General features: G+C 40.5%; 1 protein-coding gene across 2 annotated transcripts in view; it reads right to left on the reverse strand.

The window, feature by feature from the left end:
* Nucleotides 1-18138, reverse strand: part of LOC126482267 (acetyl-coenzyme A synthetase) — a 51050-nt gene extending 32912 nt beyond the window's left edge. For both annotated transcript variants that reach the window (XM_050106248.1, XM_050106247.1), the window contains exon 1: nt 17768-18138. In XM_050106248.1, the coding sequence (XP_049962205.1) occupies nt 17768-18075 (308 nt within the window). In that variant the 5' untranslated portion in view covers nt 18076-18138. The remainder of the gene's footprint in view (nt 1-17767) is intronic.
* Between the last annotated feature and the right edge of the window lie 686 nt (nt 18139-18824).

Genomic DNA, 18824 nt, shown 5'->3' on the forward strand with positions numbered 1-18824 from the left:
AGATGCAGGTTAACAGATTACAGTGGTATCAAAAAGAAAACAACGCATGTACGTACTTACACAAAGCCTGAAAACTACATATCCAGATGAGCTATGCATCACATTAGATAAACTACAGGGTACGAATTTTTGAACTGTTTATTCAAAGAACAATGACTGAAGCTACCGGTGGTGGTGAGGGAGGGAGGGAGGGGGGGGGGGGGGAGATGAGGAGGAGGAGGAGGAGGTAAAACAGTTGTCATTTTTAGTGGGGGATAATTCCTTATATTAACTAGTCCAGTTACGATGGTTAGATGTCGTGCACGTGTGATAGTATGTTTTACCCTGATATTTCTTCTGACAACTTTACCGTACGATATAGCAAATGAAAGGCGGCCAGTTGGCTATTGGAATGTGCTTCCCGTTGCCGTCTTTACTGTCATTCCCTGTTGCTTTCCAAAAGCAACGTGAATTTTTCCTCCGTTATCCTCCAAGCAAGATCACGTCCATGTAACAGCATCGAAGATCAAAGCTTGTCGGCTGTATACCGGTAGCTGAAAGTTTAGTTTCAGTATGAAGGCACCGGATCAACTTTAACTGACAATGACATGACTTTTACAGCATAGGTGGGTTCACACACACAACTAATGTGGCGCTCCACGGAAACGACAGAATGCTCGCTTTCGAAATACTGCCACCAGTAAACAGTGGTGGAAGAAAGTGACGAAGTACAATCAAGCTGAACTTTGTGGTATGACAAAAGTTGCGTCTCTTTAGCTGCGCCACTAAAAACTGGGTGTTCACACGTGCATGCATTGCAACTGCAGTATGCCACAAGCAGTGGCGACGCACTTGTTGCGCGAGTTAACTCGACTTAACTTTAGTACAGTCGGCAAGAGACACAGCGTCTACCACAACCATGTACCGCGATTTTGTATGTATCTATCGTAACGCCTCAGAGTTGTCTCAACTCTGGCTGACAACTGTTTCCGCCTGCAGCTGTTAGTGCTTCGCAATTGAAAACTGGCAACAGTGCTGCCAGCTGAGGGATCTTTTGCGCCGTCTATTACACAGGATGATTCAAAAGTAACTCTACACTCTTTGTGGGTGTAATGTATGAATCGAAATAAACGTTAAAATTTTGGATGTAAGTGCTTTACTTCCGAGCCATTCATGGTATGCATTCCATCATGGACCAGTACAGGTTTTTGGCATGTCGTGTTCACCTGCATAATGATCGATGATGCTTTGTCTTTGTCGATAGTGTTCCCGCACGTTTCAGTCGGGAGGGAAGAGTATCTCTAATTTGCGTACCCTAATCAGTGGACAGGTCATGCAGGACCAGTTGCTTTGGGGACTTAAGCAGCTCTTGTATGGCGTTGCAGTTTAGTATTTAGTACAACTACAACGAATCGAAAAAGCTTTGCAGTTATGTAGTATGAGATGAACAGACCCTGTAACACTTCGCAACTGGTAAGAAGTCTGGCATGTCACTGGCTTCATCTACATGGTCATCATTTTGAACACGTCCCGAGTTGCACAGTGCGCTGTTAAGTTTAATTTCGGGTCGCTTCGTGTTGTTGCTTTCTGAGAAGAAATGAGGAGGTGTGTGTTGTATTTGTGATTCCTGTTCTACTGTATAACTCTGAAATAAAGCTGTTTCAGACAAAACTAACGTTTTACTCTTTTGACGTACACATTACACGTACGAAGTATGTAAATTTACATTTGACTCACCCGTGTATATTCAGATATTTTTAACTGTAAATTGGAGGGTGTGACGTAAGGGTCACCGATTTTGATCATGTTTTGCAATGACGTTCAATGTTGAAAATAGAGAGGTTCGTGTTTCGGCTTTTTGCTGGACACTTCCTAGTTTCTGAAAATCTAGGTCAAAACTGATGACTGAAAATTTTATTTTAGTGCTATATACTGAAAGATCGCCTAAAATCATTTTTTATTGGTGTAATGTTGGGTCCAACGTCAATAATGTTGGAGTTATTAACGTTTGTGTTTTCATGCTGTAGCTTTGGCACCAGTCATTCAATCTATGTGAGAGCAAGGTCGGCAGTCGAGCGGTCTTGGCATTTGACTACCAAACTTATGGTCCATGTTCGATTCCTGACAGTGGCCTTTCCATTCGATATTTTTTTCGGTGTATCTGACAATATTCTGATAAAAAGGAAAGAAATGTATTCCCTTTAAGTAAAAGGTCGGGAGGTGTGATTAATAATCAAATAAGTATATACAATATATTGACAGTTTTTTCATCGTGCTATATGACTTTCTAGTAGGGCTTTTGCAGATGATTCTCAACCGACCTGCACCGTGGAAGTTCAAAAATGGTTCAAATGGCTCTGAGCACTATGGAACTTAACATCTGAGGTCATCAGTGCTCTAGAACTTAGACCTACTTAAACCTAACTAACCTAAGGACATCACACACATCCATGCCCGAGGCAGGATTCGAACCTGCGACCGTAGCAGTCCCGCGGTTCCGGACTGCAGCGCCTAGAACCTCACGGCCACCGCGGCCGATGCACGGTGGAAGTGATGCCACCGAAATACACTTCTCTTTGTCAACAGTCTGATTTTATTTTTTCCTACAAGTAAAGGATTTCACTACACGATTTCAGAATCGTGCGAGACCACAGCAGAACATAATTACAAGATAGCACACGCCCAATTAAAATAGATGCGTTGTTCCATAACTAGTTGTCCACGCCTGTCTTTCAAAACATGAAATTACACTTGGTTCGCATCCAACTTGGTAACAGAGCTGTTTTAGCAACATGAATCAGATACGTTTTGGACGACCAGTGTACCAGGCAACATGTCAATACGCGAGATTTTGTTCGTGTGTTGCGCTTGGTACGAGAAATATTCGTGTGACGCCTGTTTTTGTGATAAGTTTCACCCCCTGATTGCGAAAATGCTCATGAACAGACGATCAGCTATGATTACACAATAATATGCTTCAGGTGTAATTTTGTACTATGTACCAAAAATAACTGTCAATACATTATATTATATGTGCTTATTAATCACACCTCCCGAAGTTACACTTCGGAAAGAGCAAAGCAAAATATTCCTATCATAATATTATCAGACACCCCTAAATTGTCGAATGAAAAAACTACCACGACCGAGAATCGAACACAGGCTAACAATTTGGTAGTGTACTGCCCTAACCGCTCGTCCGCCGCATCGCCCATGACTGGTGCCCAAGGTATAGCATGAAAACACAAGAACGCTAATATCTAACCTTATTAACTTTGGACCCCATATTATATTAATGAAAAGGTTGTTTTTAGATTATCTTTCCCTGGGATGGCACTGAAAATATGAATCAGACTTTGACCTCGATTTTATTTTTCAAAACCTAGGGAGTGTCCAGTAAAAAGCCGAAATGTCTGTTTTCAATATTAATTTATCGCAGTCTATAGTTCAATTCTTTTATCTTGGCGGTTCGCGCATGCCCGCCCAGACACGGGAGATTGCTGCGTTGCCAGTTGTACGCGCCAAGAGAAGCAGCGCCATAGTATAGTTCGCAAACTTACGTTTAGGGGGGAGCGCGCAGTTTATGAAAAAGCCACCACGGCCGCATTAACCCTTTCGCTGCTACAGAGATGCGCTCCCCGCATTCCACGCTGTGCGCGATTTTGTCATCACTGCACTGCTCGCCTGTGCAGATATATGGTGTTTCGACTGCTTTGACATACTTTATCATTCGATTTCACTAAAACCATTTTGCCCAAAAATTTGATTTTTACACATCTTGACTGGTACCTTCCCCCATAAATGACTTAATTTTGTTTCGATGTTCAACGCAGTTACTTGTGCAGCATTAGATGTAGTAAACCATTGCTCGAAATTTTGAAGAGTTTGCATAGTTAAAAAGTCCATAGCGTATACTTTCCATATGGTCGATTTTAGTTGCCACTAGAAATTTCAAAAAATTACATTCAAACCAATAAAATTAATGAAGTAAGACACTTTGATATTGTTTTTAAATAAAGAAAATATTAAGCACCGAACAAGGTTTGAACTCTGAACTTTTCGCTTGGCAGCTATACACTTAAAACCACTACACTAACGGAGCTCGTCGTTCACTGTAACATATCACGCAAAATATCGACAAACACGGTTGGTATGACTATGAATTACTCACGTTTCGTCAAAGTACAATAGGAAATAAACAATTAACGCTGTTCTTTATTGCGAAAAAGCGGTTAGTGAGAATGATACGAACACCTTTCCTTGCTATCGCCTGAATTAGGAGGCTTATTGCTTGTTTGGTTTAATTAATTAATTAATAGAATACGAAGCAATTGGTATAAAGAACGCTTTTTCCAAACTTTCTATACAAGGAAGTCTGCTATCAACAAATTGCTTTTGTTCAATTACTTTATTTATGACTGAACGTTTCTGAAACTGAAGACACTAGTCTGTGCTCTGCGCTGCAGTCGAGCTCTGGCAACGTCGTTCTCTGTTTATTGGCCGACTGTTTTGTGATGTCAATGCGCAGAACGAACCTAAACTCGCCCGCCGTCATAAATGACGCGCACTTTAGTGTTGGTTTGTGTGACAACTATCTTAAATTCCAGCCATTACAGGATCAATCTAAAAATTAGTTTCGTTTTAGCAAGGATCGTTGAGGAAACAGCTGCTATCCATTTAAATATGGATGCGTCGCAGACTTCACATGATTTACGGAAAAGCGTGATTAAAAAATATGAATCCCTTCTAATTGTTTACTGCACGCAATTTTGTCAGTGGCTGTAATCTGAATCACACTGCATCTGCAGAAATGTTTCCTTGGGTTTTAATTTTAGCTGAAGTGAGTATTAAAACATTTGACGACTGGCTTGGATTGTAGTCGCGTCGACCCGACACTGACGACACAGATTGTAGCCGAGTAACAATGCAAAAAATCCTTATTAAGAACATGTTTACACGAAACCACTGATGGCAACTACCACAAGTATTATTTACTATAAGCTTAATATAATATACCCGTTCCAAATAATTTTATTCAGTTTTAGGCATTTTCTCGGGATCTGTCTTCAAAATTGACATGGGTAGTGGATATTGCCACTAGTGACAATAGCGTCACATGGCTGTTTCCACTTTTTGCGCGTTCTCGTCTGTGGAGGCGAGTTCATTAAATATAATTCATAATTATGGATAAACTAGACTTTTTATTCGAAGGCGCACTGTATTACACACGCTGTATATGTTAGTTTGAAAATCCGTTTAAAAATAATAGGTAGAATTTAGGAAAATGAGACGTTTTGCTTTGTTTCTTGCAGCCAGAAAACCGAGAAATGGCAACGGCACGAAATAGATATTTTTTTCGACACATACCGACCAGAACCAGGCTGGCAGGGCATTAGAACATTATACAGACATTATACATACTGATATTGAATTTACGAATTTCACATCTTCTGCCTGCTGACACGGACCTGAGGTGAGATATTTACTCTTAATGCAACACTAGTGATACTCTATGGAAACCTTTTCGTCTTAATTGCGAATGATAAGCAGGAGAGAAATAATATAAAGAAATCATACCCACTACTTGTCACAGAACCAGACCAGAGGGTGGATCACAGGTATCCTTCGGCATATGGGAGATGAAGAAGCTTGCACAGGATAGAGTAGCATGGAGAGCTGCATCAAACCAGTCTCAGGACTGAAGACCACAACAACATGATCACCAGCACGATCAAGGCATAAGTTTCTTTCGTTTCCTTAGTCTAGTTTAAAGCGCAGTAGCTGTCACCAGATGTGACAATTACTAGGCTATCCAATCGCTACATTCTTAGACTCTTCACACTTTCTGGTACAGTAATTGATAATTTTACAGCTAACTTCAGGTTTTTAAAAATGTTTCTACAGAGTTATTGTTTACACCCAACGATTTTACCATGTGCTCTACAGTCTGAAACTGAAGTGTTTCAAGAAACTCCTTGCCGAGGTGTAACTCTAAACAGATTTTCCTGCTTTTGTGATAGAAAATATTGGTCTACAATTTTATCATCCGTTGGGAAATTCAACTGGAAGCATGTCTCCTCAAAGCTTGGAATACATTTTCTTGTGTTTACATTCACTGTTGTGATGCAGGATGGCCTCGAAGCTCAAAAGACGGTAGCTTTTTGTATAAAAAGTTAAAAATTCACCTAGTTTATGATATGTATGCACGATCGCACATGCTCACTGCTGTACGACGGGTATCAAAAATGGTTCAAATGGATCTGAGCACTATGGGACTTAACTTCGGAGGTCATCAGTCCCCTAGAACTTAGAACTACTTAAACCTAGCTAACCTAAGGACATCACACACATTCATGCCCGAGGCAGGATTCGAGCCTGCTACCGTAGCTGTCGCGCGGTTCCAGACTGTAGCGCCTAGAACCGCTTGGCCACTCCGGCTGGCAAACATTTTTTCAGTCTGAATCTGTTCTGAATCAACGCATTATCATATCTACCAAGTTTCGCTGCTATACGATAATTATAACCTGTCTGTGAGTAACTATAACCACACGGTACTATTTTAAATAGCTTATCACCACAGAAGTAGGTCATCATACTGCAAGCTCTTAATGGTATAGTGTTCTATATTTTTGATTTTTAAATTATTCATACACGCTGTATGGGCAGAATATGGGGATTTATTTAAAAATATGAAGCTAATGTTAAACATGGTGAATCTATGATTGACGAGTAGCGTATCAACTTTTCATTTCTCATGCAGATGTACTGACTTTCTTAGTTTAACGTGTTTTGTATTTACTAGTGACCGAACAACTTTAAACTAGGTATTGGCGTAATGTAAAGTTCCTCAAACAAATGTGTTTAAGGTTCTTGTGGTGCAAGTCACCACCATACATCAAACTGCCATTCTCTGACCTTTAAAGCTTTTGCGCCACTGGACTTTCACCATAATAGAATTCCAATGGCCATATTAAAAGGGAGCAGGCAAAGTGTGGAAGTTTGTCCTCAGAAGGTCATAATTTACGAAGAAACCTGAACTAGCTGACAATGTTAGCCTCAAGCGAAAGGGATGCTATACTTGACAATATCTCCACAGCAGTTAGCACTGGAAGAGGAAAGTTATAAGACAGAACCCACTCAGTAGTTTGCCTGCCAATGTAGTCAAGTCTACGCCACTTTTAAAAACGCGCCAACTGAAATGACGGAAGGAACATCGGTACATTTACAGCGGTCGCCTCGATTGCGTCAAAGCCGCTGTAGCGTGGGAGTCTACGTAGAGGGTTCAGCGGCAGTAGCCATTGTCTGCTTGTTTGCAGCGGCGTCAAATTAGCTTCCAACCGCCGGGAGGAGGTTCCCAGATGACCGAGCAACGCGTCGACTACCGGCATTCGACGCCTTGTTAGCCCCACCGTGACGCAACCGCTGTTATGATGACATTCAAGTTCATTTACGATGCATGCAGAACGCCCTCTAGAAAAAATTCATCGCGAACAGTTGGGCTACCTAGAAAACTTCACCTGAATTCAGCTTAAATTGGTCAACATATCGACCGATACGACATGAAACAAAGGCCATGATTAACTGATACGTTTAGTCAGAGTTTTGCGGCATCCTGAGGATGAATATAGCACAACAGGGCTGCAGTTCGAAATCTATGGACTGAAATCTCGGATGTATTGGAAACTGCAAGGAGGCAAAATATTTATCGGAAATTTTAGGTATAAATTATAACCTAAAAAAATAATTACAACATGCTTTGGAGAGATCCTCAATGTGGTATACCACTGAAACTAAATATTTTCGCAATATACGCGTATAAAATATGAAAAACATCAAATATGGCATGTTAACTTCAAAGGTGGCGGCCCCTTCTAATGGGTGGTTGGAAAAAGGAAATGGCGTCACAGAACTAAAGCGTTTTCAACCTTTGTGGCATGGCGCTCTTCCCTGTATCTCATATAATCGTTAAACTTATCTGGTAATTCCAGTGAGTACAGGTACAGTACTCGCCACGTTCTTTTCGAGACAGATAGCTCATTTATATGGATTCGGTGTCTTTCTAATAGCAAATGCCGCATTCCAGCACTTTTCTCTAAGCACAGTGGTATCATGGTGTATCTCTCTGAACAATGTTTTATCTATCCCACCCTTGGAAGTTAAAATCTAACCTACTTCATTCACATAACACACTGAAGAGCTAAAGAAATTGGTACACCTGCCTAGTATCGTGAACTGCAGCTGTGAACACGCAGAAGTGCCACAACATGACACATCATAGACTATTAATGTGAAGTAGTGCTCGAGGAAAGACACCATGAATCCTGCAAGGCTGACCATAAATTCGCAAGAGAACGAGGGGGTGACGATCTCTTTAACAGCACGTTGCAAGGCATCCAAGATACACTCAATAATGTTTATATCTGGGGAGTTTGATGGCCAGCGGAGGTGTTTAAACTCAGAAGAGTGCTCCTGGAGCCACTCTGTAGCAATTCTGGACGTGTGGAGTGTCGCATTCCCCTGCTGGAATTGGTAAATATCCATTGGAATGCACAATAGACATGAATGGATGTAGGTGATAAGACAGGATGCTTACGTACATGTCACCCGTCATATCAAGGGTCCCATATCACTCCGACTGCATACCTCCCACGCCATTACAGAGCTTCCACCAGCTTTAACAGTCCCCTACTGACATGCAAGGTCCATTGATTCATGAGGTTGTCTTCATACCCATACACGTCCATCCGCTCGATATAATTTGAAACGAAACTCGTCCGACCAGGCAACATGTTTCCAGTCAACAGTCCAATGTCGGTGTTGACGGGCCCAGGCGAGGCGTAAAGCTTTGTGCTGTGCAGACATCAAGTTCCGCAAGCCCATATAGATGATGTTCCGTCGAATGGTTCGCACGCTGACTTGATGGCTCAGCTCTTAAATCTGCAGCAATTTGCTGAAGGGCTGCACTTCTGTCTAACGATTCTATTCAGTCGTCATTGGTCGCCTTTTTTTGCAGGATCTTTTTCCAGCCGCAGCGATGTCCGAGATTTGATGTTTTATCGAACCCCTGATATTCACAGTACACTCGTGAAATGGTCTTATGGTAAAATCCCCACTTCATCGCTACCTCGGAGATGCTGTGTCTCATTGCTCGTGCGCCGTCTGTAACACCACATTGATAACCTGCGATTGTAGCAGCAGTAACCGATCTAACAACTACTCCGGACACTTGTCTTCTATAGGCGCTGCCGACCGCAGCGCCGTATTCTGCCTGTCTACATATCTCTGTATTTGAATACGCATGCCTACACCAGCTTCTTTGGCGACCTCTGACGACGTTGTCTGTGCCTCTGAACACCTGCAAAGATGTCAGACTGCTGCCTACAGGGCAGTATCGGGAGCGATCTATGACCGTGGGACATGAACACAGTATGTCGCCAACCCTCCAACCTTTATTGCCAGTAAATTAATTCTGATGGTGACGCTGCTACTTTATTCAACCACCTCATCTGGTCTTTCCACACGCACGTGAATTATGGTAGAATGATGGGTAAATGTTGGAGCCGGGAGAACTTTCCTTTGATAGAAAGAAAGCTATTCGACGCACATATGCTCTTTGGTAAATACACTTCACTGAAAACAAAACGACTGTCCCAGTGAGGATGGGGACAATAAAGACATTGAAGCCGATATCGACATCTTAATGCTGAATAACCAGTATTTTTCAGCATTTATTTGCTCTTAAACATTTTTATCAATAACAGGGTAAAAAGTAAATCAGTTTCCCGTATCAACAGTGGTACCAGTATTTTTCCCATAAAACTTAAAGCGCCTTTAATGTTGATTCGTAAAATTCCCGATGTTCTGAAATTTTGACATTTTACAGAAAACGGGATCAGTGCTATTTTAATAACAACGCATCAAACATGTTTGTACGTATCTTTAAACATATTATGCAAAAAGCTGGTAGAGTCAAAATTAGTCAATCTTCGACGTATTCCTTTATTTCTGGAAATAATATCAAATAAAATACCGTAAGGCTTACTTCAGACACCGTTTGTTTTGAGATGTTTTAGCAGTCAGGCTACACTGGAGATGAAAAACCCGGTATATATACGAAAACCGGTTAGTTCAAAGATAATCGCCATCTTTAGTTCCATGTCTCTACAATATTTAACACCCCATATGCACACCAAGATCGGATGAGCAATACACGTCACTAGACCGAATATTCAGTTTTACAAAACTAGGAGCAGGGACTATTCACTGGACAATCTGCACGCAGAAAAAGCTGTTAAATTGCTCAATGAAATGAGGCGGTTTAAAGGTAGTAAATTCAAAAATCTATAGAACTGTCTGAAAGAAAACTTTCTGTACTGTTTATGAATTTTTATTTAATGACGTAAGTGAGATAATCACTACCTGGTCCAATTTTTAGGTTGCCTATCTAATGGCTTTCAGGGAAACAAAAAAAATTGTTTTCATTATTTCATACAGTTACTGACCGAATTTAAAAATTTGAAGTGTTGTAATCTAGTCATTACAGCTATCAGTCTTTCGTTATAGATTGAACACAAGACCATTTAAGTTTGAAACTTAACAGTATGTGCCTTGAGGCACTGCAACTCACAGACACAAATTATCCAGATTACTTTCATTCAGTATTTTGGAGAGCATTTAGCAACTTCCAATAAGCTTGACAATTTCAAACTTATTCGAAACTGTCTCGCTGACACCCCACACAAAATAATGAAAGGAACAGTTCATCGCTTATTACATTTTCGCTAGTCGGGCAGTACAGAAATTAAGCATCAGGCATGTCGTTTTAACTTATTGCTTCTTTACTACTATTCGCAACATATTTGCAAACAGTGTCTACTCATGCAACTGAATGTACCTGCAAAATTGTACCATTGTATGACAATCCAGGAGATGAAGTCATGAAGACTGAGATGCGCGAAAAACTGGCTTTTCTTGAAACTGTTTTTGTTATAAATATGATTCTTGAAAGAATTGCGGGTGCGGTAAAAGGTTTAATCAGACAGCTATTGCGTGTATGTGTGTAACAATTGCGCCTAGTACAACCCTAGGCGCCCGCAGAAATTTTGCCAAGAAGGGTAAAATTCTAACATGATTTTTTTGTTTTTTTTTTGTTTTACATTTTAACTTATTCGGTGAATTTGGAATCAAGTTGTGCTCCAAGAACTTTCAAGTACACGGTATTGTGTCTCAAGTTACCCCCATTTAATATTTTTAAAATTACTTTGTTTAAACAGTTGCTGTACTCAACAGTAAATATGAAGCACATCTTTTATATTATTGATATGATTATGGAAGTCACATTTTTATTGAATTATCTGAAGTTACCTGCGATATACAAAGAGTTATCAAACAAACCTAGCAAATATTCATAAGAAAATTTCACATTCTCATAACAGCAGTTTGAAACCAAACGTTAAAAATCCTAAGTAGAGAAACATCTCTGAACGACTGAGAAAATGCTGTTGGTTGACAAAAGATGGTCCTCGAACTAGAGAATTGGGAAAAAATATTTAGCCATCTTATTTCATTTAATGACACTATATTTATTGCATTATTTTCATGCCTTCTATTTTTTTCTGAAAAGAATTGCGGACTAATGACAGGCATGTAGTAGACTGCTGCCACGTGTATGTTGTGATGGGGATCCGTGCATCAGGGTGTTAAGAAATTCACAGTGACCGCTGAAGTCACAGTATTTCACGTCATGGTCGGCAATGTTAAATACGCATTTGAGTAGAGTCGCTGACAGTCATTGCTAGACAGCGAGAACTCTTTCACTAATATTAATCTTGTACTCAAATTCCAGGAGGGAGCAGGTGTCCCTCTTGCCGCCGCCTAACCCCCGCCCCCCAACCACGCCCGCGGTTACCTAGAACTGTAACTTAATTTATCGCATCTACCATTATTTTACTGAAGTCTAAGTATATAACTGCACATTGGGCAATACAAACTATTTCAATAGGGATAATACATTCACGTAATTGTGGATGGTGCCTTGTGCAGATTTTAAACATAATAAATAAGTAAATATGCAGGTAGGATCTATCTACTGAGCGACCAAAGAAAGAGGACCAAAGAAAGAGGACCAAAGAAAGAGGACCAAAGAAAGAGGACCAAAGAAAGAGGACCAAAGAAAGAGGACCAAAGAAAGAGGACCAAAGAAAGAGGACCAAAGAAAGAGGACCAAAGAAAGAGGACCAAAGAAAGAGGACCAAAGAAAGAGGACCAAAGAAAGAGGACCAAAGAAAGAGGACCAAAGAAAGAGGACCAAAGAAAGAGGACCAAAGAAAGAGGACCAAAGAAAGAGGACCAAAGAAAGAGGACCAAAGAAAGAGGACCAAAGAAAGAGGACCAAAGAAAGAGGACCAAAGAAAGAGGACCAAAGAAAGAGGACCAAAGAAAGAGGACCAAAGAAAGAGGACCAAAGAAAGAGGACCAAAGAAAGAGGACCAAAGAAAGAGGACCAAAGAAAGAGGACCAAAGAAAGAGGACCAAAGAAAGAGGACCAAAGAAAGAGGACCAAAGAAAGAGGACCAAAGAAAGAGGACCAAAGAAAGAGGACCAAAGAAAGAGGACCAAAGAAAGAGGACCAAAGAAAGAGGACCAAAGAAAGAGGACCAAAGAAAGAGGACCAAAGAAAGAGGACCAAAGAAAGAGGACCAAAGAAAGAGGACCAAAGAAAGAGGACCAAAGAAAGAGGACCAAAGAAAGAGGACCAAAGAAAGAGGACCAAAGAAAGAGGACCAAAGAAAGAGGACCAAAGAAAGAGGACCAAAGAAAGAGGACCAAAGAAAGAGGACCAAAGAAAGAGGACCAAAGAAAGAGGACCAAAGAAGAGCAACGCGTTTCTTTACAGGTCCATATAAGAAGCGCGAGGGCGTCAGGAAGATAATGGTCCAAATCCATTTTCAGACGTTAGAAGAGGCGCTGTACCTCACGGTGTGGTTTTACTCTTAAAACTCAGGCTAGTCACCAGAAATGTTACTTCCTCCTACGCAAAATATGGTCAAGGTAAAATTCGAGTTCGCCCGGACGCTTACCACCGTTCTTTTTTCCCCGCACACATTCATCGAAATCTGCATTTATTAATGACGACTTACTATCAAACAGTTGAGACAACGCCCGACTGTGTTTCCGAACCCCACATGCTATCAAGTCTATCCAATGTGCCAACAAAAGCTGTCTCTGTGAGAAGTACGATGGGAGTTTAATGTAACTCTAAACGTTAAAGACATTGAAGCTCTCTTAGCATAGCAATGTTAAAGGCATGAACTGGGTTTAATACTGGTTTTTAGCTTTTATTTCCGATACATCGGAAATCTGAAGACCGAAATACAGCCAGTGGACGCTAATTCATAAGTAATACTTGCTTCATTGTTGTGTTAGGATCCAGCCTGTATCCAATACTTCTCCTCTGAAGAGCAAACTGCAGAATTTACAATTCTAACAGTTGCTATACGCTTTATTTTTATATATATATATATATATATATATATATATATATATATATATATATATATAATGTCGTCTTTATTAGATTGTGTGCGCCACTACCATTTGCTGTCAGTATTCTCATTTGACACGAGTTTCTTAAACTTACAGGAGTATCTTTTGAAACGAACAAATTAATAACGGTTACATGAACATTGTTTTATTTTGCTTCACCGTGATTTGTCTCATGCAGATATAAATCACGTTCCAGGTTTCAGCCATCATTTTAGTAACTGTGGGGATAAAACAGCACTGAATCAGAGTTGCTGTACTTCTGCCGGTGGCAGAGAGATCGTAATGCAGCTAACAGCCTGTCCTCGCAGCTTACAGCCTCATGAATTTTCTTCAAGAACGGCTTGATGATCAGCTCTTAAACTCACATTTCATCCATTCTTAGATAAGTGCGAAGAGCTCCCAGCTCATTAAGTAACAGAGCGTGGGTAATTTTCCTTCTTTGCGTTAACCGCTTCTTTTCCAACAGCTTCCTCTGCTTTTTTAGCCTTGTTACCTCTAAAACGGCCAAAGGAAACTTCAATTTTCCTTCTGTGTGAAACCAAAGAGGATCTCGTAATACAGTCTCAATGACAAGACATAACAGGGCAGCGCTGCAATCGCCGAGCAGTCGGTTGGGGCGTGAGTAGGTTGCCACGAAATTGGATGGTCCGTCAGTCGGACGATAAATCGGTTCGTATGCAGTGGCCTATAGTATAGGAGAGAGCGATGTGAAGTAACGCTTTTTCGTTGGTATTCAGCAGAATTTTCCCAACCCTGACTTTTCAGTATCTTAAGAAGGGCGTAATTACAGATCGTTTAATCAAAATATTGGCATTCAAATACGTACTTAGCATATGTTAATGAAACATTTCGGTATCAAAGTAATCTACCTAAAATACTGAGTTCCTATTTAACAGCTAAAAAGATACAATAAGCTGTCTCGACACTGTCAAATTTCGATTTTAGATGTCGACATATCCTCAAATTCAAGTTACATAAACAGCAATTTCAGAAATTTGTCTCTGATAAATTTCCGCGGACGCCCGTGCCTATAGTAAAAGCTCAGTTGCATCTTTATATACCGTACTCTTAGGCTGCCTACTGCTTTTCACCACGAGTATAGTTCGTCAAATGGAAGACTACACGTGGGCGCGCGTGTTTTAGTGCTACATGATGCATCACAAGATACAGTATTCGGGCTGAAAAGATCGGAAGGACTAAATCGGGGTCATAGTGAAGGAACCTTGGCGCCAGTCTCTTCCCTCAAATGCGAGATAGCGCACTTTGTAAACTTTACGCCGAATGCTTGGGCGAGCAGACGAAGCTACCTTGCAAGAACATGAGGTCTGTTTACCTTGCTGTCGCGTGTCGCGACACGGGAAGTATCACGTTCGTGGACACTCGGGCTGCCAAGATCTTTCATTCAGTAACTTTTGGGACAAATCTCAATGCATTTTGTTCATATGAAAATGCTTTCTTTATATTTATTGAAACTGACGAACTGCTACTTAACTTTCATCCTGGAACATCATGAGGACCAGTCTCTACAACTGCCTTCAAATAACATATCAAAAACTATCTACGAAAACTACTAATTTGGTTAATAAGAACACGACCACGTTCTAAATATATGGTTTTGATCAGGTTTCACATTTCGCGTCCAAACATTTATTCGTTTGCATAGACTTTCTCGGCGTACTAATACATTGTGTGGGTGTGCGTAATATTTTACTGGCAGTTTTTAGTTTATAGTGCCAAACAAGATCTGCTACATCATGACGAATCACCTTATTCAGACCGCCACTTCAGCGTTACAAGCCACGTTATTAGGTTTTTCCTATTCCAGATGTGTCTCGATTAACATTTTCGTACTAGAACAAACAAATTAAGAATCTCTGGATTTAGTGTGATGTCTACTGAAAGTATGGGACAGTACAATCTGAAGACACAAGATTTTTGATGAATAGAGTAATAGCATATATGTAATGATAGGTTTTATTGTCTTACGTGTATTGCAGCTTGTGTCAAAACACGTACTGTTAAGACATATCAAACTACTCAAATGTATATAATATGCTCACAGTATTTGCCAATTTTTGTTTTGACCGCAATATGTAGGCTAAATATTACGATATTAATTAATTCTAATATTTAATGGGACGAAACAGAGCCAGGGACCACTTTTAAAACCAGTTTGTTTATTATACTTAGATCAAAATAACTTGGCGACTGACGTTTCACGAGTCGTGTGGTATGGACCAGAGCTCACTGTGGTGTCTGTATTATAGGTACATGCACAAGAGTGGCTGGTTACACGTTAACACCACCGGTCTCTTCTCTTTACCAACTCCCTGCCAATGCAATCTGTCCTTTCATTGGAGCTCTAAAAACGCAGTATAGAATTTTACCCATGGTTCAAAACTTACGACTCTGCAGCAGGCAAGAAGACCGCTTACAGCTGAACACAACGAAAACACTTCAATTACCGAGCCAATTTATGACTACCACGCTTATGGCTGTACTAAAAATTTTCTACCGTCTTATTGGTCGTGTATCATGTGAAAATAACCACGTTGCATTTCAAATACAGGAAAAAAATACTGTTTTTGAAGATGACATGGCGCTTTTAATAAAATTCAGTTCGACTAGCAAGCAGTGAATGACTTTTTGCAAGTCTACACGAAGTTTTTCCTCGGTGAGCTGTCAAGTAAGATTTTTAGAACCTATATTATTTCTGTTTTGGCTCAAAAGACAATGCTGCCGCTAACTTTTCATCAAAGTAACTTAATAACAACTCTCTTAATAGAAAAACAAGTATCGTAAAGAAAAATGTATGCGGCAGTGCGGTCTGTAGCTAGTAGTAGCAGGTTCCATATTTCGAAATTATTTTCATAAACCCATCCGCTACATTAAGACCTAATGGGCACTTCCTATACACTCTTCATAGGCTCTAATCATTGTAAAAGTCTTTTACACAGGAGTTAGCGAGACTCCTTAAAACGTATTAATGAAAAAATATTTCAAAGATTAAAATTTAAGAACTAAATTACTACGAAGCGCCAGTACAATAGTTTCAGGCATGCTGCTCGAAGTTGACAAATTACAAAACTGGAATGAGAGTGAAAGGAAACTTTTCCTAGCGCCACTCTCCTTGTACTGACAAGGCCAGTTCTCCAGGGTAGGTTTTCGGCAGGCCTTCATAGTATACATTTCCTTTCATCTGAGGACTTCACGTTAAGATACTTTAAATGTTAGAACACTTGGATTTAGCCGATACCAACAGAGAAAGGTTAGAAAACGATAGACTAACAATACGCTTTATCTATTGGTACAGAAATGCAAGTAGGTAGTTAATACTGCTAAAAAATCCTCGTCTAAAAAATACATTCTTTAAGCAGCTCGATATCAAAATTTTAATTAAATGGCAGGTATATATACTATACGTCATAAGCTTGTATCAGTTCCTATAAATATCTATGGAAAATAGAACCAACTTAAATTCCGTGGAAAAATTATCCAAGACGTAGAAAAGCGGACCACGATTCTTCGAAAATGATCTGCTCCACGTGTTAATGAGTCGCTAAAATGAATACGATACAACTGGCGTTCGACTGAGATCTGTCGATTTGGTTGTGGTAACGGACTGATCTGTATCTTAGTCCGAGGTCTGTGTTAGATTGAAATGTGCTGAAACGAATGTTGACGCCAATTAAAGAATGTGGTATCAGATTGACCTGTAGCGTAGACTAATGTTTATGATTACGCCATATTTAATTGGTCGATTTTAGCTCAACGCCAATCGTAGCGTACTCCTTTTAGTTGCTATTGGTTCAGATTTGGTGTTGTGGTAGCACTGATGCGTCCTGATGTGAGATGGGAACTCCGTTCTACTAACACAATACACAGGAACTGTAATTACGATCAATAAATACAACGTAAAGAAACCACAGGAAATACGTGTATGTTTCACAGTACATAAAAACAGCCGTAACTTGATTTGCAATCACTTGGTGCTCTGTTGATGGTAAAAGAAATTAAAGCAACAACCAATAACACGGCACCGCGCTATTCAAATATCACTTTCGCGGTAGCAAAATTATCGACGATGTTTTTAATTCAAATACTTCAATTTCTCATTGAACGAGCATTATTTAATATATTCTGTGTTCTGTTCAGAAAACAAATCCTAACACTTTATTTACTACGAGTGTAAAGCGCAAAAGCTTAGAAAGGAAAGCAAGGAAAAGTAGGCTTCTTGACTTACCAGTAAAACGCTATTTTGTCGCCAAGTCCATTCCGTACATTTCGATCGAGCAAATTGTAGCTTATGTTTGTCGTTGCACCTTCCATCCATTTTATAGAAATTGGTCCTTTGGTGATGTCAAAATTGTACGAGTGAAACTTTGAAGTCACAGGAGTTTCCCAATGGAATTGTTTAGCCATATCACCCCAAAACTCCTCAGGTTCGTCAATAGAACGTCTGTACATGTCCTGATATTGCTTCATGGATCCTATGTAGGACCGCCGCGACAGAGCGGGGTCCGGATGGTACACGGCCTCGCTATCACTCATTTCGGCAACTTAGCCAGACCTCGATCACACCACACTGCAACGGCCACTGTGAACGAATGCGGCGCGCTGACCTGCCTTATATCGCAGCACGAGCGCTCCTACGCGTGGTTGTCGCGGTCGCCGCTAGGTACCGCCTGCGTTTCACATAGCGAGCTGCCTGCCGCGCGGGTTCCCCTTCCACTTTGTTTCCTTACTTTCCCTATTGTGCTGCAGCAAATCGTTGTCCAGGCGCTTGTTTCCTCTACAAAACTGTGTGCGTGTTCTCTCCTACCTAGAAAAAAAAAACAGACGTCAGACAAATGCATAGCAGTAACGAACGTGAGCAATTGAAATGTGATATACATTACAATGATATTCCAGTTTCTGTAAAGAACAAGTATTTACTATGATTGTGTTAATTTTTTTAGAAAGAAGAGAATTAAATATTTCAGTTCTAGCAACCATAATGACAATTAAATGCCTGGAGATAATTTCGGGCGAAAAAAACGATGTGTTAACTCGTTTTCACACGTAATCAGTGAAAAAAATTCGGAAATTTGAGCCGGCCGGGGTGGCCGAGCGGTTCTAGGCGCTACAGTCCGGAACCGCGCGACCGCTACGGTCGCAGGTTCGAATCCTGCCTCGGGCATGGATGTGTGTGATGTCCTTAGGTTAGTGAGGTTTAAGTAGTTCTAAGTTCTAGGGGACTGATGACCTTAGCAGTTAAGTCCCATAGTGCTCAGAGCCATTTGAACCGGAAATTTGAAATA

This window comes from Schistocerca serialis, chromosome 5 (assembly GCF_023864345.2).
Source record: "Schistocerca serialis cubense isolate TAMUIC-IGC-003099 chromosome 5, iqSchSeri2.2, whole genome shotgun sequence".
NCBI classification, from domain to species: Eukaryota; Metazoa; Arthropoda; class Insecta; order Orthoptera; family Acrididae; genus Schistocerca; species Schistocerca serialis.